Below are 27,228 nucleotides of genomic sequence, written 5' to 3' on the forward strand. Positions count from 1 at the left end.
AGCAAGTAGATCCTTGGTTGGTGCAGTAAGGAGCCAATCATCCAAATATGGGAACACCCAGAACCCTTGCAGCCAGTGATACACTACTACCACTGCCATGCATTTGTTGAACTCCCTAGGGTTGTGGTGACATCGAAAGACAGTGGTGTGAACTGCTATCGTGATATGATCGTGCACATCCTGGAGATCTATGGAACACATCCAGCTGTCCTTCCACAGAAGAGGTAGAATAAACAGTACCATGATCATCTGGGATTTTGTCTATTTCTCAAATGGACTGAAGTGGCTTAGGTCCCTTGTTTCAATGGAAATTTTCTTCTTTTTCGGAGGAGGGGAAACAAAGTAAATAATGAGGCCTCTGGTTATGATCCTTAGCACTCAGGAATCTTGACTGATGGCATGCCAGTTTTGCTGGTGGCGAAACAGTTGTACCCTGACTGCCTCCAGGGTGTGGCAGTCTGGTAACTGTTCAGGAGCTATGGTAGGGTTTCTCTGTGAATGGATAAAGAAACCCCTGATTCTGCAGTCAGCTCCTGCCTCTAGGGCAATACCCATTAAAGTTATTTTCTCTCTGCTCTGGGGAGGTCTTGCCCACATAAGCATCCTGGCCAAGACATTGGGATTTTCAAAATCAAAGCTCCCTCCCCCTTTTCTAGTTTCGAAAGAAGGTCCTCTAAGGAGCGGAAAAGCATATTCTGACTGCAAACGGGGCTTTGCCTTCCTGATCACTCCTGATAAGTGTTTCTTTAACCTTGGGTCCTAAGACAGTCAAACTGTCAAAGGTGCATCAATGGAGGATGTCTTGAAGCCTTAAGCAAAAGTGCATAGGCACATCCTGGCATGGTGCCAGACAGACAGCAACATAGATGCATGGAGAGATCTGCTATCAAATGGTACTCCACTGACTTTTGGATGTCCAGTAAAGTTACCAGACAGTGACTTTTGTCAGTTACTTTGACAAGTCTGACCCTCATTCATCTCTAATACATACAAGAAGGCATGGGGTTTTGCTCAGATGCTTTAATACATACAAACTCATCAGGATCTATAACAGCATCATTAAATATGAACAAACTAGTTATCAAACACAGCTTACATGCATACATGCTTACACCTCAACAACTAGCTATAAAATGGCAGTCAGGCTTGCACATGCTCAGTATTTATACACTTGTGCAACCCCCTTGGATAGTGTCTTAAAAATATATACACACGCATTGATCTACAAAGTCCCTCTGGAAATGTGTCATAAGATCATAGTGCAAAAGTTGCTGAAGCATACAACTGTTTCCTAAATCTGTCCAAAGCCCTAGATTCTCTATTAAGGGGAATGACAGACATGCTCTTTTTAGAGAGCTCCTTCCTACAGGCTGCCACAACAACCACATCCTCCAATGGGGGACCATAGCTCCAGTAGTGTCTGGTCCTAGGGGACTACCAAGATTTTATCTTGGTTTTGTGGAAATGACTCCAACACATTAGGTTCCTTAGATGCCATTTAGAAATTAGGTCCATTAGTTCTTCAGCATGCAGAACCACCCAGGAGGTAGAAGAACCAGCCCCGATTGCCTTGAGGAACACACTCCTCCAGAGAGGGAACACTGGAGGACCAGCCCTCTCTGATTCATCTAAAGAGGATCATGGGGAACCCACCTCCTTTACTGAAGAATGTGTCTTCAGTGACTGACTCGGGTGAAGAGTCTAAATGTCTTGTATTAAAAGACCATTTCCTCGCAACCCCCTCATGTGGTTTACAATCAGAGGTGGAACTCACTTGGCAAGAACCCCTGAGGTGGAAGGAGGTTGACTATCCCTGTCAATCAGGATAAGCCGGTACACAGACAGGATCCACCGAAGGTTGGGATGGGGCAGAGAGTGGTATGGACACCTTTACTCTTGACTTGCAGAGAACCTTCTCGAATAGCATGAAGGATGAAGATGAAATTAGCAACTAAGGAGCAGCCACTTGATCTGCTGGGGCACCAAGCTGCCCCAGCTCTGTGGATGAAAACTGTACAGAGCTGTCATGTGCCAAAGGAAAGTGATGGATCAGAAAACTTCAGAGTTGATCCCAACCCTTGGCTCCAGTGCTTCGGCTTTGAGACTCATCCTGATCTGACAGAGTTGGAGTCGATACATTGAAGGAAACCAATGGAAGTGCAATACCATGCATACCTGGATCAGACAGCCAGACTGGTACAGGAGAAATCAATGGTGGACCAGAAGGGAATGCCTGGGGCACACTGAAGGAGTCAGCACTAGGATGACCCTAAGTTGAAATCTGTGTCTGTAGGAACTTCCACATCCTCCTCTCAACATCAGCTTCCAAAAGACTCCCCAGTGAATGGAAACACATGAAAGATGAAGCCATTGAGGGTGGCTGAGAATTAGAAGTTATGTACTTACCATAACGTTCCATCTGAGTAGGTAAACTTCATTTGTCAGCAACCTATGGGTTATCGGATCTGAGCCGGCAGCTTCCAACAGCTAAGATCTGAGCTCCAAGCTCCTCCCCCAACCCATAATCCCCTGGTATCCCTTCCTGACCTCAGATCGAGTTTGCCTATCCATAAACCATACGATACCAAGAACCACCTCCCTACTCTAACCAGGACATAGTCCGCCATGACAGCAAGAGACCTTAGAACATCCATATAGGTTAGGGGGCTGGAGGGAGGGACGGTTGCTGACAAATGAAGTTTACCTACTCAGATGGAACATTATGGTAAGTACATAACTTCTAAATCTGAAGTAGTTAACTTCATTTGTCCATCAACCTATGGGACAGAGTCCCCAGCTACCTGATTCTTGGGAGGTCCTCATGGAAGGATGTTTCGGAGCACTGCAGAGTCAAAGGATGCTCTCCCTCTGGAAACAAAATCCAACTTGTAGTGATTTATAAATGTATGAGATGAAGACCAAGTGGCTGCTGAACAAATGTCATCCAAAGACACCCTAGATCGAAAAGCCGCAGAGGTAGAAATCGATCGGGTAGAATGGGCATGGACTCCTTGAGGTGTAGGCCGGCCCAAACTCTACATTGGGAAATGCATCTGGACAATGTGACCTTTGATACAGGTTTTCCAAAAGAGGACTTGGCAAAGGATACAAAAAGTTGGTCTGATTTCCTGTGATCAGCTGTCCTGTGCAAACTGAATCTTAGCTGCCTATGTACATCTAGAGAATGCAACTTGTATTCACCTTTGTTCTGATAATTTGGGAAGAAGACTGGTAGATTAATAGACTGGTTGATATTAGACTCCAATGCAATTTTGGGCAGAAAGGAGGGGTTGGTCCTGAGAGCGACTCTATCCTTGTGGAAGACCAAATACGGTGGCTAGGCGCAAAGGGCTTGAATCTCCGAGACCCTTCTGGCCAAGGGTATGGCAGCAGTCTTCCAAGATAAGTATTTTAGATCCACCGAAGTCGCAGGCTCAAAAGGTGGAGCTGTTAGAGACTGAGGTACAAGAGTTAAATCCCAAGGAGGAACTGCATCTTTTACTGGGGGTCTTAGTAGGAAAGTGCCTTTTAGGAAGGTCTTACATAATTTGGATGAAGTCAAAGGGTCTAGATCACTGCCAACATGATAATGAGAGATTGCGGTCAACTGGACTTTGACCGTAGAAGAGCTAGCACCTTGGTCGAATAAACCTGACAAAAAGTCTAGAACTGCTGGCAATGGGGCTGTAAAGGGATCTAGGTTCTGATGCTCCGCCCAAATAGAAAAACGGTTCTATTTACTATTATATATTCTTCTAGTAGATGGCTTGTGAGCAGCTACTAGGATAGCCTTGACAGGGGACAAGATACCGGGAATCCTAGCTATTACTGGAACTGGATCAACCAAGCTGTGAACTTGAGGTTGCCCAGATTCGGGGTCGACATGCCTGATGGGTGAGAAATCAGATCCGGGATTGGATCTAGAATCCATGGGGGATTCACTAGATGAGACCATAGATATGGGAACCAAGATTGACGAGGCCAGAATGGGGCAACGAGGATTATTCGGCGCCCCAACCATCTGGCTTTCTGTAGAAACTTCAGCATCAGGGGCAGAGGAGGGTAAGCATAAAGTAGACCGGGTGACCAAACATGCACTAGAGCGTCCCTGGGGAATTCCCCGGGTGGGGGAATTAGAGCGAAGTAGTCACTGCACTTTGTGTTCGAAGGAGAGGCGAAAAGATCGCAGCGAGGTTGACCCCATTTGGAGAAGATTTGCTTCGCTACTTTCGGATTCAGAGACCATTCGTACGGTGACGGGATGATCGACTCAGTCTGTCTGCCAAAATGTTGGACCGTCCCGGAATGTGCGTCGCTATGAGAAAGCGGTTGGTGGACATAGCCCATTCCCACTCTCTCATGGCCTCCCGACAAAGTGGATAGGACCTGGTTCCCCCTTGTTTGTTGATATACCAGACGACCGACATGTTGTCTGTCTGGATCGCAACTGTCCCCAAGGGAAGAAGGCTTTGAAGTGCTTGCAACGCCAAAAGCACTGCTCTCATCTCTAGGACATTGACATGCAATGAGGTCTCCGAATGGTTCCACGTGCCTTGGATGGTCCTGCCCAAGCAGTGTCCCCCCCCACCCAAGGCGAAAGGCATCCGTGGTCACCGTGGCTAGAGGAGGGGGGACAGAGAAGGGGCGCCCCTTCTGGAGGTCCAGGGACTGGAGCCACCATAAGAGGGCTTTCCTGCATACCCTGCTGAGAGAAACGGGGAAGTTCAGGGGATGTAGCAGCAAGGACCCCTGGACTTGTAAGGTCCATTGAAGAACTCTCATGTTCAAATGCGCCATGGGAAGTAGGTTGATGGTTGCCGCCATCGAGCCCAGAGCCCTCAGGACCAATTCAGCCGGGGGAGCAGGGGATTGAAGAAGGGCCAGTACATGGAGTTTCACAGTTCAAAGCCGGTCCCGAGTCAAGAAGGCTAGAAGCTGGTTGGTGTTCAATCTGGCACCGATGAAATCTAGGATTTGAGTTGGAAGAAGGGAAGATTTTTCGATGTTTATCATAATCCCCCAGCCGGGGAGCTAGATGGAGAAAGTAATCCCTGGCACTGCAAAGTAGATGCCTGATGGGGGCTGTCAGGAGACAGTCGTCCAGGTACGGAAAGACCTGAATTCCCTGGAATCTCAGGTGGGCTGCTACGACCGTTAACACTTTGGTGAACACCCTGGGGGCTGTGGTGAGACCAAAGGGAAGGACCCTGAAATGGTAATCGTTGGCTCCCAGCTGGAAGCGGAGAAACCTCCTGGATCATCTGTCCATCAAAATGTGGTAGTACGCATCCTTGAGGTCTACAGAGCACATCCAGTCGTTCTCCTGCAAAAGGGGGGAGAATGGATTGAAGAGTGACCATCCAGAACTTTTCTTTGGCTACTGACAGGTTCAGAAAGGACAGGTCGAGGAGGACGAAGCCGGGTCCGGGGGCAGAAGTCCCGCCAGAATCAGCTTCGACCTCTGGTCCTTGAGGGCCCTGGGGTTGAACGCTGCGCAAATAGTGCAGCCGGAGGAGAGATGTTCAACACCAAGGCATAAAATGCACAGAGTGTGGCCATCCGCTGGGGACAGCTTATGGCCACACTCGGTACACTTTGAAAAGAAGGTTTTGGGTGCCTCAGCCATACCTATAAGAAAACACTCGGTAGGCCCCAAAACACACACACACCCTAACGCATACATGAGGGACACACACACACACTAAAAAGGTAACTAGACACTAGAAAAAAAACACGTTAATGCTAGTGGGAAACTAAGCTAACACACACACAATAACTATTTGTTTAAAGTGACAAGAAAAAGGATATTTCTCACAAAATCGACAACACTACGCCTGAAAGCTCGATCAAGCTGCTGAGAGAACCGCGGCAAACTAGATCTGGGGTCAGGAAGGGATAGCAGGGGATTATGGGTTAGGGGGAGGAGCTTGGAGCTCAGATCTTAGCTGTTGGAAGCTGCCGGCTCGGATCCGATATGGATCCGATAACCCATAGGTTGATGGACAAATAAAGTTAACTACTTCAGATTAGCAGTTGTCTTGTAGAAATGGCGAGTGTAGTCTCGGACTCCCAGGCTCTGGCGAAAAATGTAATGAGGGTGACAATGATTGGAAGAGAAGGCTCCGGATACATGATGATTCTGTGATTTTAGAGCTGGGTTGGATATATCCGGCGGATTTGGTGACTGTTTTCTCGGTTTATCTAATTTTCTTTCTTGATCTCTCTCTTTCTTTATACTTATGTTTTTCTCTATTTCTTTCTCCTCTGGACTCTTCTCTTTGTCCATCTTCTTGGCTGTGGGAGAATATGTTTTTGATGCAGGCAGTGCTAAACTCCCTGCTTAGGCAAAAAGAATGCCCTTTAGCATGAGCTTATCCCTATAACCCTGCAAAGCTCAAGCCTCAAAGGAAGTATACACCTCACAATCTGTATCCAGGTATGCTACACCTAATAGTACACGCACAAGTGCAGGTCCTGCAGCAGGATTTTATGGCTGTAGACCAAGCATTTTCTAAATCCAGTGGCATTGTCTGACATAGAAAAAAGAGAGTAACAGTAACTGCCAAAACTGACGTGTCAAGCACAGTCAAAGCAGCAAAAAACAAGACAGTAAACAGTAATCACAAGTAACCACAATTACATTTGTAAAAAGAATGACACTATCTGTATTTAGATAAAGGGGAAAACCCTACAATAAAAAGGCAATAAATACCCATGAGAAAAACAAAAGTACAAGATATACAAAAGTTTTTTTGTTTTGTTTTAAGGGAAGAAGAGACAAAAAAGGAAATAGGATTACCCAAAAATTGGATTAGAGGTTCAATATAGGCACTTATCTTTGAAGAACATCAGAGCTCCTAAACTGTACATCTTGCCTCACCAAGTAGCAAATGAGATCTGAGGTAATTGGGGGATCCGACAGAATTATGGGAAGGGGAGGAGTCACAGCACTAGATTCAAGCTCTTGTAAAGTGCCAAGGCCGGAGCCTGTAGGATTCGATAACCCAAGTGTTGAATCAGATGAAAGACAACATCCAATCAAAGGTTATAGCAGTAAACTAAGTACCCAAACTTGAAATGGTTAAGCAATACCCATATTTATGGAAACATAAGATCAAGTATTTAGACATATAGATTAATAAAGATTGTTACGGCAGCTAAAGGCATGCTGAAATGGACTAAAAAATACAAAAACTGAGAAACTGAAAGCTCTTGAGTAAGGATACGGATAGCAACGCAACCAGTGAAACTTTTTTTAGTCCCTTTAGTTATATATACAGGTCAGGAGTATTTTTTTAATCAACCAGAGGAGAGGTTGCGGGAGATAAAGAGCAGAAGGAATTTATTTTGGCGGGGAAGGGGACAAGCAGTAAATGGGATAAGCTGATCCTCCCCATAGGACAAGGTGTAAGTTTCAATAAGCAATCCAACAAGTTCTTCTACAAAATTATAGGAAGGGGGTGGGGGGGGGTTGAGGAAGAATGAAAATGGACAACACAGATGTTTAATTCTGGTGAGTACATAACTTTTAAATCTGATGCTGTCCATTTCATTCTTCCTCAACAACTGGGACAGAGTCCCCAGCTATGCTGATCTTGGGTGGCCCCCAATGAAGGACATTAAGGAGAACTGCAGGGCCAGAGGCAGCTCTGCGCTTCTGGATATCAGATGCAATTTGTAACAAGCAACAAAGGCATGAGCACTGGACCATGTTGTAGATGTGATGAGCTGTTAAGTGGGTTTATGCAGTCTTGGTAGAGAAATACCTTGTTGAGAATAGGTCCAAGAAATGCAATCAGTAATTCACTTAGCCATTGTAACTTCAGGAACTGGAAAACCCAGTCGATCTGACAAGAATGATGCAAATAGGTGATCTAATTTTCTAATTTGCTTCACTCTGTGCAGATATACATGTAATTGTCTGTACACATCTCAGCGATGTAGCATGTATTCACCTTTGTTTGAAAATTTTGGAAAGAAAACTGGTAAATGAATGGATTGGTTAATGTTAGATTCAGATGCCATTTTAGGTATTAAAAAAAAAGAGAAGGGTTTATTCATAAAATTCTACTATCTTTATGGAAAATAATGTAGGGTGTTTTTGATGAAACAGCCCGGAGTTCAAAAATTATTTTGGCAGAAATGATTCTACTAAAAAGGCTGTTTTCCACAACAGAAATTTTAAATAATTTTTTGAAGCAGGTTCAAAGGGTTTTTGAGTCGGACTTTGTAGTACCACAGTCAGATCCCAAGGAGGTGAAGGATAATTTATTGGGGGTCATAAAAGAAAAGTCCCCTTCAGGAAAGCTTTACATAACTTGGAAGAAGCCAAAGAATAATTTTTATCTTCGATATGAAAAATTGAAATGGCTGCCAATTGTAATTTAATTGCAGAAAAATTAGGCTCCTTCTTTGAAAATAGCATCCAGAAAATCAAGAACAGCAGAGACCAGGGCCGATCAACATTATTTCTCCATGCTCAAAAGAAAAATCTTTTCCATTTTGCTCTTGTAAACCTTCTTGGTGGAGTATTTTTGTGATAATAGAATGGTACATACAGGGGAATAAGCCTGGGCTGCCTGGCTATTACTGGAACTGGAGAAACATTGTGGTTAGTTTGAGGGCTGGGACATTGGGATGACTAATCCTTGAGGGTTGTGATAGGAGATCTGGAGTTGGGTCCAGTATCCAGGGAGGACAGCAAAGAAGAGAGCAAAGGAAGTGGAACCACACCTGTGGAGGCCAGTAGGGGGGCAATGAGAATAACTGAGCTCTTCAACTGGATTGCTTTCTGTAGTAATTTGGGGATCAAGGGAAGTGAGGGATAAGCGTAAGAGAACAGATGGCCAAACATGGACTAGAGCATCTCTTGGTGACTTCCCCTAAGGAGAGATTAGGGCAAAATATCTGCTGAACTTGCTGCGGGGAAGCACAGAGGTCGCAGCAAGGTTGGTCCCAATACAGAAACTTTTCTTCACCACTGATTGTTTGGCAGACCACTTGTGAGGCATCCAAACAGACTGGATGTGTTTGTCTGTTAGTATGTTGGCTTTCCCTGGAATGTGCGTTGCAACTAGAAAGTAGTCAGTGGAGACTACCCATTGCCACACTCTCAGTCTCTCAGCAGAGGGGGCAAGACCAGGTTTCCCTTGTTTGTTGATGTACCAGACTACAGACATGTTGGTCTGAAATGCAACAGTCCCTAGAGGAAGAGCATCTTGAAATGTCTGCTATGCTAATAGGACAGTTATCTCCAGGGCACTGACATTCGAATTAGTCTTTTGGGGGGAACCACGTGACTTGGACCATCATTCCCAAATAATGCACCCCCACCCCCAAATGGTAGGTGTCTGTAGTCATGTGGCCACTGGAGGCAGTAAAACAAAGGGTCGGCCTGGATGGATGCTGTCTGACTGGATCCACCACTAGATGTGGCGTTTGCAAATCGGTGTAAGCATAACTGTAAAAAAAAAAAAAAAATAGGGATTGTTGAAGAATAGACCATTGAACAGATAGAGTCCACTGAAAAACATGCACACAGTAATGTACTAAAGGAAGTAGGACTATTGCTGCTGACAGACCCCAACGCTAGAAGAATGAATCTGTCTGGAGGAGACAGATGGGATAAAATTTGATGAACCTAAGATCTGTGTGTGTCTATGCGATAAGATGGTAAAGGTGCAATTTGCATGGTCAAATTCAGATGTGTGCCAATAAACTCCAGGCTCTGTACTGGTGTCAGATTTGATATAGCATAATTGATTGTTTTTCCCAGTAAGTGACAAATCTGGAGCAAATAGTCCCTGGATTGTTGAAGGAGATGCATAGGGAGATGGTTAGGACCAGTTATCTAGGAAAGGAAACACTTGGAATACTTTTAGTCTTAAGTGAGCTGCCATTATTGCCATACATTTGGTGAACACCCTGGGGGGGGGGTGTAGTGAGTCCAAAGGGCAGGGCTCTGAATTGGTAATGACTGGCTCCTAGCTGAAAGCATAAATGTCTTTGGGAGTGCCTGTTTATTTTGATGTGATACTATGCTTCCTGAAGATCTACAGAGCATATCCAATCATCCTTTGCAAGAAATGGCAGAATGGACTGGACCGTCACCCAAGATATAGATAGGGCAGAACCAAAAGCCTCCAAAAATACTGATTTCTCTGGAGAAGGATTATCGGAAGACCAACCACCTTTTTGTCCAAGGATCTCTAATGTCTCAAAAGACATCATCAGGTGGTGATCTGAGGGGACCCTTCCCCAAAATCAGTATCTTCAGTGAGAGATTCCAGTGATGAATCTATGTGCCTCCTCTTGCACGTCCTCTATTTTTTATTTATTGACATTTGTTAACCGGGTCAGTTCAACTGGGCTTGTGGCCCATTTTCAGTGGAGACCCGAGGAGAAAAGCTCCAATTATAGAAAAATTCACAACTTTACAATCAAAAAATGTAACGGCAGTCTGTTTTACTCATGGATCTCTTTTCAATGGATCTCCTCAGGGAGATGTTCAGGGGAGGAATCAGTACAAAAGGGGAGTTCCTCTATGGGGACTGACTGGAAGCTAGGTGGAAAGTACAGTTGTGTACCTACCATAAATGTAGATGTTCGAGTGTATTCACTGTTGCAGTCATTACACTTGGGTTATCCTGCTGGCAGGCTACCCGCAGTCGGCCTGAATTCCAAAGTCTTGGTCCGGCATCGGTTGCTGTCGCCTCTTCACTGACGTCAGTGCGCCAGGGGTATAAAAGATGCAGCCAACGCCATTTTCTTCAGTTTTTCTTGCCCCATATGTCAGGTGCCCCCAAAAGGGTAGGCTAAAACTTATGCCAATAAAAATGCATGCAGTAACATAAACATTACCTTCATCTACAAGCAAATACACCACATAGGTTGTATAGAAAAGAGAAGTACAGATAAGTCCCAGCAATGAAAGGGGGAAGGTGGGAGGTAACCTGGACTGCAACAGTGAATACACTTGAACATCTACATTTACGGTAGGTACACAACTGTACTAAGTTCATCGTGCTTCACTGTTGCAATCATTACACTTGGGTTGAATCCCAAAGCTGAGGTAGGGTGGCTGAGCCTAAATAGAATTAGGAGAGGCTATGAGGCTCTGCAGAACTGCAGTGGCAAAGCCTGCTCGGGATTTATAGTAAAGAGGTAAGTGGTAGTGCTTTGTAAAAGTGTGCACTGAAGTCCAAGTTGCAGCCTCCAAAATGTCCTTGGTTGGTACTCCTCTGAAGAAGGCTGCTGAAGTGGCTGCTGCTCTAGTTGAATGTGGCCTAATGCCCTTAGGCACTGACTTGCCATGTTGTGAATAACAGAAACGAATGCAGTGGCCTATCCATTTTGAAATAGTCTGCTTTGAGATAGCTTTTCCTTGTGTTCCTGCAGCATATGCCACTAAGAGTTGCTCAGTCTTTCTGAAAGCTTTAGTTTTGTCCAAGTAGAAGCGTAGCTGCCTGTGTATGTCCAAAGAATACAGAAGTCTCTCCCCCTTATTCTGTGGGTTTGGATAAAAGGTAGGCAAATTAATGGTTTGGTTAAGAGCCACACTGGACACTACCTTAGGCATAAATGTTGGGTTTGTCCTCAGAGAAACCCTGTCCGGATGGAAAATTACAAAAGGTTCCACCGCCATTAGTGCCTGTAACTCTGAGACTCTTCTTGCTGAAGTTATTGCAAGGAGAAGAGCTGTTTTCCATGATAAGAATTTTATCTCCGCTGTATTGGCTGGCTCAAAAGGAGGCAGTGTGAGTTTTTCCAAGACAAAATTGAGGTCCCATGCAGGTAATGACGCTCTCCTTGGAGGTCTTATGTTTTTGGCTCCTCTGAGGTACTGCCTTAGCAGTGGGTGTGAAAAAATAGGTGGGTCCGTATTGTAATGAGCTGAAATGGCAGAGGCATGGATCTTAATTAATGAAAAGGATAGGCCTTTGTCCAGCATCTCAGTTAGGTATTGTAAAATCTGAGGAATATTTGGTACAAGCGTGTCAATTCCTTGTGCCTGGTTCCAAGCACAGAATCTCTTCCATTTTTCTGCACAAGATTTTCTGGTGCTGGGCCTCCTGGCCTCCAAAATAACATCCATAACTGCTTTAGAGAGAGGTGTGTTCTTGATGGTTACATTATCCGCCATGCAGCCAGATCTGATTGTTTTGTTGGGTCAGTAAATGAGGAATTTGAGGTAATGTCCAGGCTGAGTCTTGAGACAAGCTCTTTAGGATTGGGTACCAGTACTGGCGTGGCCAGTCTGGGGCAATCAGTATAATTTTTGGCTTCTCTTGTCTGACCTCTAGGAGTACCTTGGGGAGGAGAGGCAGTTGAGGAAAGGCATATACTGTAAGGGTTTTCCAGCTGAATGATAGAGCATCCACTTTCCATGCTTGCTTGGGATAAGTCCTTGTGCAGAATCTCTGTAGTTGGCAGTTGTGAGGGGAAGCAAATAGATCTATGTCTGGACATCCCCATTTCCTTGTTATTATGCTGAAGATTTGTGGATCTAATTTCCACTCGTGAGGATCCATGAGGTTTCTGCTTAGTTCTTCTGCCAGAGTATTTGTCTTTCCTGGCAGGAATTGTGCTTGCAGGTGTACTTGACAAGTCAATGCTGTGTTCCACAAAGTCATGGCTTGTCTGCAGAGGGTGTAGGAATGTGTGCCTCTCTGCTTGTTTATGTACCACATGACTGTAGTATTGTCCACCTTTTTCAGCAGTTGTCCTAGATGAAGTAGATCCTTGAAGGCCGTCAGGGCATTCTTAATAGCTAGCATCTCTTTTTGATTGATATAAAGATGCATTTGGCTTACAGGCCATGTGCCCTGAATACATTTTCCTGCCATGTGGGCCCCCCAAGCATAATCTGATGCATCTGTTAGTGCCTGCCTGGTTGTGGGTAAAGTGAATGGCTGTCCCTTGTTGTGGTGACAGGCTTGTGCCCACCATTGAAACTCCTGTTGCAAGCAGGGAATGACAGTAATTGTTTCCAGGCTGTGGCAATGTTGAGTCCAAACACTTTTTAGATACCACTATAGTTTCCTCATATGCAGTCTTGCATATGGAATTAGCAGATTGCAGGATGCCATGAAACCCAAAGCCTGCAGAATTTTTCTTGTAGATAATTGGGTCTTTGTTGCTAACATTTCGAAGAAGTCAGTTGCCTTTGTTTGTCTGACGTGAGATAAGCCGTCTGGGCAGTTGTATTTAAGCTTGCACCCAGGAATATTCTCTCTTGAGAGGGTACTACTTTTGATTTCTTTTCGTTTACTGTGTACCCTAGGCAAATTAGTAATCTTTTTACAAACGTCAGATGCTTTAGTAGAATGTCTTTGTTCTCTGCTTGAATAAGGCAGTCGTCCAAGTAAGGATATATTTGAATTCCTCTTTGTCTGCAAAAAGCAATTACTGGTGCCAGGCATTTTGTGAAGACCCTGGGCGCAGTAGATATGCCAAAGGGCAGTGCAGAGAATTGGTAGTGCATTGAGCCAGCTATGAATCTGAGGTATCTTCTGCAAGACTGTCTGATTGGGACATGCAGGTATGCCTCTTTTAGGTCCAAAGTTACAAGCCAAGCCTTCTTGCCCAGCATGGGCAGAAGCTGCTGCAGAGTCAAAATTTGAATTTTGGAACGTCCAGAAAAGTGTTTAGAATTGACAGGTCCAGTATTGGTCTCCAGGCTTTGTCCTTTCTGGGTACCAGGAAAATCCTTGAGTAAAATCCTTGTCCCTACTCTTGCTGTGGTACTCGCTGAATGGCCCTCATGTCCATGAGGGATGAAACTTGTTTTTGTGTCTCTGTCCACTGACTGTGTGGCAGGTCTGGCATACCTTTTGCCATTGGCAGGGTGTGAAAGTGGAACCTGTAGCCCTGAGACACTATATTCAAGACCCATTTGTCCTGGGTGGTCATGTGCCAATTTTGTGAAAAAAGTGCTAATTTTCCCCCTAAGGGGGCTGCCAAAAGATAAGCGCTTGGTATTGGTAGTGGAAAGTCATTGGGACTGTTTCCTATATGGCTGTGATTTGTCTTCTCCACTTTTGGAGGTAGAAGCACCCCATTGTTTAGGCCTGTATGAGCCTTGGGGCTGGGATCTGCCTCTTGGGCGTCTGTATCTGCCTCTTTGTGACCTGTCCGACACTGGAAAGGACCAATTCTTTGAAGGCCAGTTCCTGCTAAATCTGGGTGGCTGTACCTGTAAGAAATCCTTAACTGTCTGCATAGATTTCGCTTTATCCTCCATTTTCTTCAACATCTCTTCTGCCTTAACACCAAACAAAGTATCTTGCTGTAAATGAGTATCCAATAATTTTGCTTTAACATGATCTGGCAGATTCTGTTCCTTTAACCAAGCATGCCTCCTAATGACAGAACCCATGACAGTGGCCCTGCAAGAGGCCTCCAGTGAATCAAAACCACATTGCAAAGTATGCTTTCCTACTTGTTCAACTGAATGCAATAAATCCTGCATTTCCTTGTATTCTGGACATTCAGAATTTGTCAACATTTTCTGTTTTAGCAGTGGCATTAAGTATTGCTGATATTTAAGCATATGAAACTGACAATTTATAGCCCTTACAGCCAAGGTAGCAGAAGTGTAAACCTTGTTCCCCCATCTGTCCAGTGCCCTTGAATCCCTATCAGAGGGGACATGTTTTTTTGCAGTGGAAGCCTTGACCCCTTTGGGACCCTGAGACATAGTTTCTGGGTCAGCAGCAGGATTTTTATATAGAAATTTATGAGAATCCGGAACCCTGTAGTATCTGTCTGGCTTAACAGGTGCAGGGGGTAAAGAGTCAGGAGACAGGCTGGACTCTGAAAATACATCTACAATGTCTAGAACAGGTGGAATAGCAAGAGGTCTGTGCTGAGGTAGTAAAAGAAAGTCTCTGAGCCTTTTCTTAGATTCTGGGTAATCTTGGCTCTCTCAGTGAAAGTGCTCCCTCATAGTATGCAGGGTTTCCCCAAAAGAATAATCCTCAGGAGGAGAGGCTGAAGGGATAGATTCTTCAGCATCAGAATCCTCATAGGGAGAAAGAGTATCCCTGTTCAGAAGAGGAGTCAGAGGAAATGTAAACCTGATCTGAAGATTCATATTCTGTCTCTTGCCTAGGCCTCTTATCAGGAGGGGGATGGGAACCCCTGATCAAAGTAATTAGGTCTTTGGCTATTTTAAGCATCTGTTTTTTAGGCATGGAAGTCTGTCCAGGAGAATGCTGTACTTGTTTCTTTGTCTTTAGAGATGCTTTAGTCTGTTTTTGAAGCTGAGTTTGGCTTTACATACAACTGTGTAGGTCTGAAAACACCCTCAGAAGCCGATGCCTGCTCAGCAGCTCTGGACCCATCTGAGGGAATAGTTTCCGAGTGTCCAATACCTTGAGTTTCCAGAGGCCTAGTTGGCTCCACGTGGGAGTCGGAAGCGGCCTGTGGCTCTGAGGTAGTGGGCATCAGGGGCTGCAAAAGTGCCTCAATGAGAACCGGCAACTGGCCTAGCGGAGGCCTCGTCGGTTTTGGACCTCTGATGCCTGTCCTTTTCCTTGTGCTTTTTATAAACTCCGGTTGTCGGCTGTTCCAACGGCATTATATAATTAAATCACGGCCAAAGTAATGAAAGGCAAAATTGTACCGACGCTTTATAGTGCGTTGGTTAAATCTAGCACAAAACTGACAGCTAGCAACGTCGTGGTCAGGGCCTAGGCAAGGAATACAGTAAGAATGAAAATCCTTATGAGGTATTTGCTTCCCACAAGAAATACAATTGTTAACTTTTTCTGACATCAGTCTGAAGCAAGAAAAAAGTTTCCCCAATGGGGTACTTAGCTTTAATGAAGACTTCGGATCTGAAATTAGATTATGAAAATCTCAGGAGTCGGCCGACCGGCACTTGCGAACTGCTTTTGCTTTGGGCACCGCGCGGCAAGAAAGATGGAAGAAAATGGCGTCTGCTGCATCTTTTATACCCCTGGCGCACTGACGTCAGGTAAGAGGCGACAGCAACCGATGCCGGACCAAGACTTTGGAATTCAGGCCGACTGCGGGTAGCCTACCAGCAGGATAACCCAAATGTAATGACTGCAACAGTGAAACACGATGAACATCTGGCTGTCCACAGGCCTGGTGGACTCAGAGCTGAAGAAAGAATAGAAGATACAGCCAAAGGATGAGAAACCTGATCTCTAGAAAGAGAAAATGTCCTTTCCACAACCTTGAAGGCAGATAGAGCAAGAGAAGCTGTGACCATCCGTACTGGAACAGAGGCTTCCAGTATGGGTTGATCATGACTCCGACCAGATCTGTGCCTGGAGGAGAGAACCGGACCCAACCTGTACAGCGTGCTGAGGCTTCAAGGGGCAAGAATGGATCAGATAACGTCGGAGCAGATCCCAGCCCAACTGATCAGAAGCCAATGCTTCAGCTCCGAGACTCATTTTGATCCAAAGAAAGTGAAACTTGTCAGGAATGCTGTCAGAGTTGAAGTAATTCTCTTCAGATCCAACTCCGGAACTCTCTGAGCTATCAGATTCCAAGGCTCCAAAAGTGAAGGATGGATCAGAGGAGGAGATAATACTGTTGAGTAGTGGGTGGAAGGGTACCTGTCAAATCTTCGAACGCTCAAAATTTCGAACGTTACATGGTCGAGACCAAGCGTTCAAAATTTTGAGTGCTCGAAGATAGACTTTCAACAGCACCATATGGTGCAGATAGGGAGAATTTCCCTTTTCTGCAATGAAGTGCAGTCTCGGAGTTGGTATATTTAAGTAGGGGGGATGTGGGGGGGGGGTGCAGGGAGGCTTGCCCCCCTGCCTACACCATTAAAGTGTTTTTTTTCTGTGTTTTCTTTCTTTCTTTTTTTTTTTTTTATGTTCAAACATCCAAATGTCAAACATTTGGTCTCGACCATGTAATGTCGAACATTTAACATAAACCCGGCTGGAAGACTCATGGATCCAAGAGCGGACGGAGCCGAAACTCACATCTGGATCTGAGCTCTGAAGAACTTTATCATCCTATCCACAATAGCTTCAGAAAGACTTCTGGAGGATGTGGTAGACTGTGGCCTGAAGTGCTTTTTAGGAGTCTGCATGAAGGGGGAAATGGAGCTTAAGGGAGACCGCATCCAAAATGAACTCTGTGGCACAAGCTCTTGGAATACATGACACACTAGGTTTTGGATCTGATCTGTGGGACTTGCTGAAATAGTGATCGGATCTGAAGATTTTGAATCTGGAGTGCATAACTTCAGGTCCAAGGACGGCAGATATATTTTTGAAACTTTTGGATGTGGTTCCAAAGGACTTCAGCAGAGAGTGCTTTCTATGCTCCAAAGGAGTTTTAGACATTTTAATGAGGGTTTGAGCCCCTGAAGAAGATGCAGTTGAAGGAAGAAGTAGACCCTTCAGTATAAGTTTGCTGCATCTATCAGTTAACACCACAGTATTCTTCTTTCGGCTTTTCCTGGTTAGGGGTCGCAACAGCAGAACTGCAGTCCGCTAATGAATGGCAGTAGATTTTTACAGTGCCGAGGTGCCAGCTCGATGCCCAACCTTCAACGAAGGCACACCCATTCACACATGTCTTTCGAACACCAGCCACTCGACCATGGGGAGGACATGCAGACTCCACACAGAAGGCGCTCCAGCAGAGAAATGAACTGGAGAAACTCTTGCTGTGAGGCGACAACGCTATCGCTGCACCACCGCGTTCTAGTTAACACCACAGTATTAAAAGCAGCAAATATAGAGTAGTTGGTGTTTAGATGAGCTGTTCCAAGACACACTCCTTGTGGGCATCTGAGTTAGGGATTTTGTACTCTCAAGAAGTGCATTTTTAAGCCTGTTTGGCTGGTCAGCCATGAAATTTGAAAAAAAAGGATGAGAGGAAAAAAATATAAAAGACTTATTTTTTTTTTTTTGAAAGAAATATTTTAGGAAAAGGAAATTAACAGCAACAGTAATTAAAAATTACCCTGTAACAGAGGGTAGAAAGGGCAGAAATGGTATAGAAAAGAAAAATGACTAATTATTCTAATAAGAATATACTATATGAAAATATCTAAACTGGAAAAAGAAACAGGAGTTAAAGAAGGCTGGAATTTAAGATAAAAAAGTTAACTTTTACTTATGAAAAAGCACTAGAAAACTTGACAAAGCGCTCAAGAGAAGGACCCCCCATCTGAGCACGACGGTGGCAAATGAGATCTGAGGTTTTGAGAATGGACTAGGACATTATGGGCAGAGGAAGGAGCTTGAGAGATGGATCCAAAGTCTGAAGTATGTGGCCAAGTTAGATCAGATAGTAACCAATTTGTTTGGGGAAGAATGAAAAAGATATCATCAGATCATTTAATTAACAAAATTGGTAAGTACACGAAAGAAAGCTTTAACTATTAAATGGAACTTCCTTACTCAAAGTTCCAATGATTTTCCAGTTTCTTCCTTGTTCTTAAAGTGCCAAAACTTGTGTTTTCCTTCCTGCGGCCTTGGTTACAACATGTTGATAGCTATCAGCATACTCAGTTAACTATATTCTAATAAAACTCAACAGAAATATTAGAATTATTACTTTTATAATGCGTGCTTGAGGTTTCCAAATCATGCACTCAAATCACTGAACTGTTGTATTCTGCTCGTTGCCCTTGAATTATATCATACAACTGACTGTCATGCTTATGCAATTACATGGAAGTACTGAGGTGTGCACGTTGAAAACAAATGAATAGGCTTACATTTTCAATTTCTTCTTATACAAAGATTAAAAAAATCTTTGCTTTCTACACCTTCAGTAATTGAAATACATTAATGCTACAGGGCACCTGTTTAAGTACCCATACAAAGCCACGCAGATTTCTTTTGCAAATTATTTCAAGAAATAAACTGTGACATGTACGCTCAATGTACAACAGAAGCTCTGTTACTTCTTCCAAACAAAATAAATCAAAATTATCAGCAAGGAAGCACAATCAGAAAGTTTCAATTACAGCTAATTAAAAGGCTAATATAAAACCTAGTCACAACAACTGTTCCTCCTACAGCCCTATGTTGAAATTAGGATGAAAGTCCAGTGCAGTGCCTTTGCCATTACTACTATAAGTTTTTATTGACCCAAATAAAGCTTCTTTAAATGAATACTGACTAAAGATGACTTATTTTGAAGATATGAAGGGATATATTATGAAAACTTCAGAAAGTCCGGATAGAGGCTAAGGTTCACTCCTTCCTGAACCACAACCTACTCTCAAGCTACTCCCTTAAGCATTTTTGTTCCACTATAATGCATGACTAACAGGGGATACATAAAGGTTAGTAAAAATAATCTCTATAGTAAATCACAAGTAACGTTTAACATTTTCACACTTTTATAATTACAAACTGAATAAAATGGGCCGAACGGTATGCTTATTAAAAGTAATTTTCCCAATCAGGGGTTGCAGAAATAACTTGATGGCAGACATTTCCTTTAAGAGCACCGAGTCATACACTACAGCTCAGAAGATACATAAATTACTTACCATTTTTTATCTGTACACAGCTGTGGCATCGTCTTGCACCTGGGTAGCCTACAAAAAAAATCAAGAAGGCACAGAACATGTTGATCCCATTCCATTCAATAGGCTGTCAAATTTTTACATGGTCACTTTTACATTCATAACATGTTAAGCCCATTCTACTCTAGAGACCATCCAACTTTAGACTGTAACTTTCAAATGTATTTTTTTAAATTTAGATACTGAAGTTTAAATCTTCTGTTCATCCATAATTATCCTTCCACACTACTAAAAAAATAATAATGTGCATCTATTTCAAATATTGATATCGGTGTAGAATGGATTGGCAGTATACAAGGATAACTCCCTGACTAAGTTCTAGTTGAACCAAGCTTTATTAGACGCTTGAGTGCTGGAAGAGCTAGGCAGTGGGGTGTAGCAGACACGGGCAAATGCCTACCCTGGGGGAGGGACTGATGGAGGCTGCATCATTACATGCAAAATGAAGTTTGCAGGTAAAACATCTGTAACCAGAATGTGAGCTTGGATTATTAAGTTGATGACAGTAGCCCTCATCAGCATGTGGGAGGAAGCATTCACATGCAGGGGAAGGGCACACAGTAGGCTCATGTGGTGATGCCAGTGCTTAAATCAACTGCCAAGTTGTTGGGTTAAGGTCTAATTTAAAAACTGGCAGCATGACTTTTTCCACTCACCCCTGCACTTCTGAATGTCTTGGAGTCACTCTACAGCACCCATTCTGACAGTCCATTTTGTGAGTTAAACAACGCTCTCTGTGAGGAAATACTACTAAAGATCCTGGGAGAGGTTAGCCAAGCCAGTACAATCTGCTGACTGTCCTCCTTCCTTCTACCTCTGTCCCCCCCTCTTCAGGATGACCCATTCACATCTCTCTAACTTGATCTTATGCACCATCACATCCTTTTGACCCTGATCATCTTAAGCAAGAGAAGCTCCAGCTCCTCTGATCTCTGATCATATCCCTTCTTCCATCCCATGGGTCCTTCTGGAGGCTTTTTTATGCATTTCTTCTAGCATGCTGATACTCCTTTCCTTACATGGCCTCTTCCACATGGTACTTAAGGTGTGGTCTGACCAGGGGTTTTCTGTTGAAATTTGGAAGACTAAGTGTCGGCCACAGAACAGTGGTGCTACAACTGTGAACTGGGGGGAAGTACATATAAAGTCAGAAACTGTGGAACTTGAAGTATTCCATTCTTTTCTGAGCTACAGTGATCTTGGAGCTAAAATGTGCGTTACATTCTTGGATTAGTAATTACTGACCATTCCTCACTAATCTCTGTCATCATCCCCTTATCATTTTTCAGGGACCACTGTCCAATTAACTTTCCCCTAGAGTTCTATTACTGAAAAATTAAACTAAAATTAATCTCTTTCAGAGCCAGATCAGAGTTCAACAAAATGAACTGAAAGCAATTCTCAACACTTTTTGACTATACATATACAGTCATTAAATTTCACCAAAGCTAACTTAGCCACAGAATTATTTGCACACATCCTTTCCACTAATACCTAGGTTATACAAATTAATAAAGAATGAGTGGATAACCAATAAACTAAAATTTTCTTTTACATCTGAGAGATGAGGCTTGGCACACACCTTGAAAGCAGATTCAACCTCCCATACAAGCTGGAAAAAAAAGTTGTCTCTTACCATAATGTTCCATCCGAGTTGTTGATCATCTTCCAGTCATCACTGATGGGTTCGTTTCCAAGCCCTCGGAACCGAGACAGACTTATACCACGCTTCAGTGCACCAAAAACTCTTGAGCTAATCTGTTACCCACAATGCCCCTCACTCAGTTACCTCAGATCGAGTTTGTATGCAACATATAGAAAAAGAAATAAGTCAGAGGCCATCTCTGCGCAGAAACCCAAAGACACCACAAAGACCCAGAAGATCCGCCAGGAACCTTTGGAGGGGGTTCGTGGGAGGGTGTGATGACTGGAAGAAGATCAACAACTCAGATGGAACGTTATGGTAAGACACAACTCATTTATCTGAAGTTGTTAATCTTCTTCCTATTCCTCAATGATGGGACAGAGTCCCCAGCTACTTGGAGAACCTGGGTGGCCCTTATGGAAGAACATTCCTGAGAACCAATGAACCAAAGGCCGCTCTTCCCCCTGGAGATCAGATCCAAATTTGTAATGCTTGATAAAGGTATGGGGCTTAGCCCAAATGACAGCTGCACAAATGTCATCCATGGAGACCCTAGAGTGGAAGGCAACTGATGCTGCAATAGCCCTAGTTGAGCGAGTTTTGATTTGGCCAGGCTTAGATCCATCCATAAGTGAATATGTGAAGGCAATACAATCCCAGAGTCATTTAGACAAAGTAACTTTCGATACTGCACCTCCCATTCTAGGACCCGCAAAGGAAATGAAAATCTGGTCCAACTTGCGAAAGGATTTAGTTCTGTCCAGACAGAAACATAATTGTCTATGAACATCCAAGGAATGAAGGCAGTACCCTTCCTTGTTAGAGTAATTTGGGAAAAACACAGGGAGCTCAATGGACTGGTTAATCGAAAAGTCAGAAACCACTTTGGGAAGAAAAGATGGGTTAGTATGAAGTGATACTTTGTCCTTATGAAAGATCAGATAAGGGCTCTTGATACACAAAGCTTGCAATTCAGAAATTCTTCTGGCTGAAGTTATAGCCACCAAGAATAAGGATTTCCATGACAGGAATTTTAGATCACATGTCGCAGCCAGCTCAAACGGGGGCAGAGAGAGAGACTGCAGAACCCAGGACATTCTGTGTTTGAAGGGGAGGCGAAAAGGTCCCAGCATGGCTGGCCCCAACGGCTGAAAATTTCCACCGCCACACTTAGGTTGAGAGACCACTCGTGAGGATGAAGAATGCATCTGCTCAGCCTGTCCGCAATCATGATGGAGCTCCCCGGGATATGTGTTACGATCAGAAAGTGGTTGGAAGCTATCGCCCACTGCCAGATTCTCATGGCTTTGCAACATAGGGGGTAAGATTTGGTCCCTCCCTGTTTATTTACCAGACCACGGACATGTCCGACTGGACAGCAATCGTTCCGGATGGAAGAAGCAGATTTAAAGCTTGCAACGCCAATAGCACCACTCTTAACTCCAGGACATTGATATGTAAATTGACCTCTACATCGGACCACGTGCCTTGGACTGACTTTCCCTGGAAGTTGCCCCCTCCCCATCAGGGAAGCATCCGTGGTCACTGTGGCGCTGGGCTGTGGAACCTGGAAGGGGCGACAAAGATTTTCGTCTTTACTCATTCACCAGAGGAGATCTTGTTTGCAAATGTTGGTGATGAGAATCTGTGAGCTCAGGGGGTGAAGATTGGGTATCCACTGGGCCTGAAGGAGCCATTGTGGTAATCGCATGTGTAGTTTGGCTAAGGGAACTATGGGGAAGGCTGCAGCCATAGATCCCAAGGCTTGAAGGACTTCCCTTGCAGACACCTTGCTTCGACAAGATTATCAACTGAACTTGTGCCCTTAGTCTCTGAAGCCTGTGGAGAGGAAGTGAGATCTGGGTGTTGAATATTGCCCCTATGAATTCGAGTGGTTGTGATGGTTGAAGGTTTGATTTCTCCCAATGTATGGTGATGCCTAATTACTCCGCTAGAGCCAGTGTGTAGTTAAGGGCCCCGACCAGAAGACACTTGGTGGGGGCAGAGAGGAGCCAAACGTCTAGGTATGGAAACACCAGGAATCCCTGAAGTCTCAGATGAGCTGTTACCACTGCAAAGCATTTTGTGAACACTCTGGGGGGCCGTCGAGAGACGGCAAAGCAGGGCTCTGAATTGGTAGTGATTGGCTCCCAACAGGAAGCGAAGGAGGCTCCTGGAGCGCTTGTCCATCTTGATATGGTAATACGTATCCCGGAGATCTAATGAGCACATCCACACACCCTCCTGCAGAAAGGGGAGGATGGATTGAATCGAGACCATGCAGAACATGGTCTGAACTACTGATTTTTGTTTAGTTGGCAGAGATCCAGAATGGGCCTCCAGTCCCCTGTTTTCTTTGGCACCAAAAAGAATCTTGAGTAGAACCCTGATCCTCACTGATCTGGGCGGACCTGTTGGATGGCTCGTTTTTGACATAGCTTTCGTATTTTGGAAGCTGCCTCCTCCTTTTGACTGGGTGGAACATCGGCAAGGGATTAGAGAGGTCTTGGATAAGTTATTAGGGGACTATGGTAGCCTCCGGTAATGATTCTCTGCACCCACTGATCATTCGTAATGGAGAGACAGGCAGCCTGGTGCAGAGAAAAACGTGCCCCAACTGCTTCCAGAGGAAAGCAATCGGGCACCACCTCAGGAGCGCTGATATGGTCTACCCGAGAAGGAATCTCTGGAGCCCTGGTTCCGGGGACCCCCTCTGCCCTGAAAGGGACGTCTTCCATTATTGGAACCCCCTCTGCATCTAGAGGTGTCCTCACCATGTGCATCTTGGAAAGGACCTTAAAACATTTTGTGCCACATCTTTCCGCTCCCCTGATTCCTGGAGAAGGAACACTGAGGTTTGAAAAAGCGTAGGCCAACGGCAGACAAGGTCTTCCCGTCTTGCTCACACTTGGCTAATGTATCCTTGACCTTAGCACCGAACAGAGCAGATGGCTCAATAGGGGCATTTAGAAAGGAAGACATGAAGGAGCCTGCAAGGTCGCAAATGTGCATCCAGGCGTGGCGTCTCATAACTATGCCTGCACCTGCAGCTCTAGCTGCTCCTTCTGTTGTGTGTGACAGCAACCTCATGGATGAATTAAATATGGATTCTGGGGTGGCAAGTTGGGAAGCAACTTTATCTCGTCCTCCATCCGATACTTGGCCCGTGAGGGTTCCGGAGATCAGATCTCTCTGGAGCCTCGTAAAATGTGCCAGAAAGTTCGGAGACCTAACTGTGAAGGTCGCTGATGCAAAGGCTACCCTCCCTAACCTGTCCACTACCCGGGACTCTGTTGGGTGGGTGAACAGCAGGACTCTCTTCTGTGAGGTCCTTTTCGTGGCTGCCGCCGCCACCACCACCATAGCATCCACTTGCAAACCTCTAGACCAATGGAGTTGATCCTCTGGAGGGAAGAGTACTTTGTCTGATCTCCTGGGGATGGACTCAGCGGAGTTCGGGTTCTTCCAAGCCCGTTGCATGATGAGTTTAACCAACTCATGGGGGGGGGGGTCACCCATGAAGTAGAGGGCCAAGAGCGAAAGGCCTGCAGGAATACAGATTCCTCAGAGGAAGGGTTGGAGGATTTCCAGTCACCCCTCAGTTTCAAGATTTCCAAGATGTCTCCGAAGAAGACTGTCAGGGGGTGACCGTGGGGAACCCTTACCCATCATCGTAGTCCATCTTCCATGAGGGACTCCTCTGGGAAGTCAATGTGTTTCCTGTTACACACCCGTTTCCGAGGGGGTTCTTCGGTGGGAGCATCCGAAGAAGACTCAAAGGGAAATGCCCTGGTCAGGGGTTTCCAGGGCCTTGTGCTCTCGGAGTCCTGAGGGGGTGGCCTTTGACAGTTGCGGCTCAGAAGGAACTGGGGGAATAACCAATGGAGGACTGCTAGCAGCAAGCACCCTCTCAATCACCCAGAAGGTAGGCCTGCCCGAAGTGGAGTTGGAGCCCGGAACCAAAATAGACAAAAATCAGAACTGGGGTCACACCCTGCCCCAGACGGTCCTCCCCCAGGGATGGAGCCTCAAGCAGACTCGGAGCGGTAGTCACCCTCGGATCTGAAGTCAGGACCAACAAAACAGAACCGAGACCGGAACCGGAGGTTCTACCCCCCCCAAGCATGACATTGAGGAAGGGTGGGGTCCGATAGAACTGACAGCCAAAGGGGTCTCAGGGCCTCAGACAGTGTCGTCGTTGGCGCAGAGGAAGGAGTCCTCTAGTAAAAGTTGGATAAATGAGCCTTGGAACAGAGGGATCCAAGGGAGGAGAGTAAGTAGGGGATGCTGGAGAAATAGACCCAAAGCCTGGAGTGGGAAAGGGTCCAGGCAGATCTGAAATTCCCCCCGGCAGTCAGCAGCTGGTCAAAAAAGCACACCATATCCAATTCGGAAAGGCTCCTGGTGGATCTCACCGATGCCCCTGAGGGGTTATCAGGTAAGTCCAAATAGGGGCTGAAGGCTTGTACGGCAAACGGGTCCACAGTAGACGAGTATCTGGTCCGTGGTGTATAACAGAACGGCACCGCCGATTCCAATTTTGAAACTGGCAACAACGGCAGGGCTGGAGCCGTGAACGGGCTCGGAGCCGAAGTTACAATAGGGGTGGATGACAAAAACAGTTCCAAGGTAGTTGTCAGAACTGATATTGGAGCAGAAATGAGTGAAGGTGCTGAGAGAGAAACCGATAAGCTAGTCGGTACCGAGGCAATAGATGGTGTCGTCGGTGCCGGGGTAGGCACCGACAAGGCGACCTCGGTAAGCTTCGCTGGAGCCGAGCTCAGAGCAGATGTAGTAGTTGGCACCGAGGAGGCAGAACGGTGTTCAGATGAGGACTTTTACCTCTGTCGCCGGCCAGTGAAGAGGGGTCCGAACGAGGACGTTTCTTGTCCATAGAAGGAGGGGGTGAGCCTTCCATCACAGAAATAGCCTCTGAAAAAGGCGAAGCAAGTAAGCCCTTTAAAATCAGTTTGTTACGATGTTCATTCAGCGTGCGCTGACTGAAACTAGCACAGATGTCACATGGGGGTTTCGCCGACAAATGCGGAACCCCCAAACAGTACACACACACTTCATGGAGGGCACTATTCAATAATTTACCACTGCAAGAAGAGCAGTGTTTAAACCCCGTAGTTCTCTTCATTTCAGACATCCCAGAACACACACTCACGCAAAAGGGAGAGAGTGAGGAAAGAGAGGAAATGAAGACAGAAAGGAAATACCAACAATAGTAACAAGATAACACAAGGGTAGAACGTTAGAAAATACAAGGAAAATACTAACAATGGTAAGAAAGAAATACCTGTGGGTAAAGCTGAAACGATACAGATATCAAGAACAGATTATAAAGAGGGAAAATTTTTTAAAAAACTTGTAAATATATCAGAAAAAAGCACTTAGCTGGAGAGCTCAGTGAAACGCTGCTATATGGCTGTTCGGCAAATGAGATCTGAGGTAACTGAGTGAAGGGCACTGTGGGTAGCGGCTTAGCTCGAGAGTTTTTGGTGCACGCAAGCTTGGTATAAGGCCGACTCGGTTCCGAGGGCTCTAAGCCATCAGTGATGACTAGGAAGAAGAGTAACAACTTCAGATGTATAGTTATGCAAGAAGTTACCATAACATTAGATGCCTGAATGACAGTTGTTGCAGTATTACTAACAGTTGGGACTTATTGCCAGGGACAGCCTTACATATGACCAGCATTTTAAAGCCTGGTGCCGTCCTCTTGTGCCATACTTTCGATATATGACTCTAGCCAGGTGGTGCTAGGGGGGTACATAAGGGAAGTAAGGATGTGAATTACCCAAGGACTTTCTTGCTCCAAACCAAGGTACTGAAACACAGGCAAATATTTATAAATGTAAATGTCACGAGGAGAGGGGTAAGACGCTGCCCTTCTTGGCCAAGAACAGAAAGATAAAATCACAGAGGGAAGAAAGGGGTATATGTAGTACTGCAAAAAGTGATCAGTTGGACATCTACGTATGGTACGCTCTTATACAGCTGTACTATGGCCCTGCCTGGATCATTGTTGCAGTAT

General features: G+C 45.0%; 1 protein-coding gene across 1 annotated transcript in view; it reads right to left on the reverse strand.

The window, feature by feature from the left end:
• The window catches only part of KLHDC10 (kelch domain containing 10), a 1,235,840-nt gene that overhangs the window by 343,881 nt on the left and 864,731 nt on the right, over positions 1 to 27,228 (reverse strand). Inside the window, exon 7 of the mRNA XM_044088850.1 lies at positions 19,508 to 19,555. Within this exon, the coding sequence (XP_043944785.1) occupies positions 19,508 to 19,555 (48 nt within the window). The remainder of the gene's footprint in view (positions 1 to 19,507; positions 19,556 to 27,228) is intronic.

Source organism: Protopterus annectens, chromosome 11.part0 (assembly GCF_019279795.1).
Source record: "Protopterus annectens isolate FY-2018-M chromosome 11.part0, PAN1.0, whole genome shotgun sequence".
Classification (NCBI taxonomy): Eukaryota; Metazoa; Chordata; order Ceratodontiformes; family Protopteridae; genus Protopterus; species Protopterus annectens.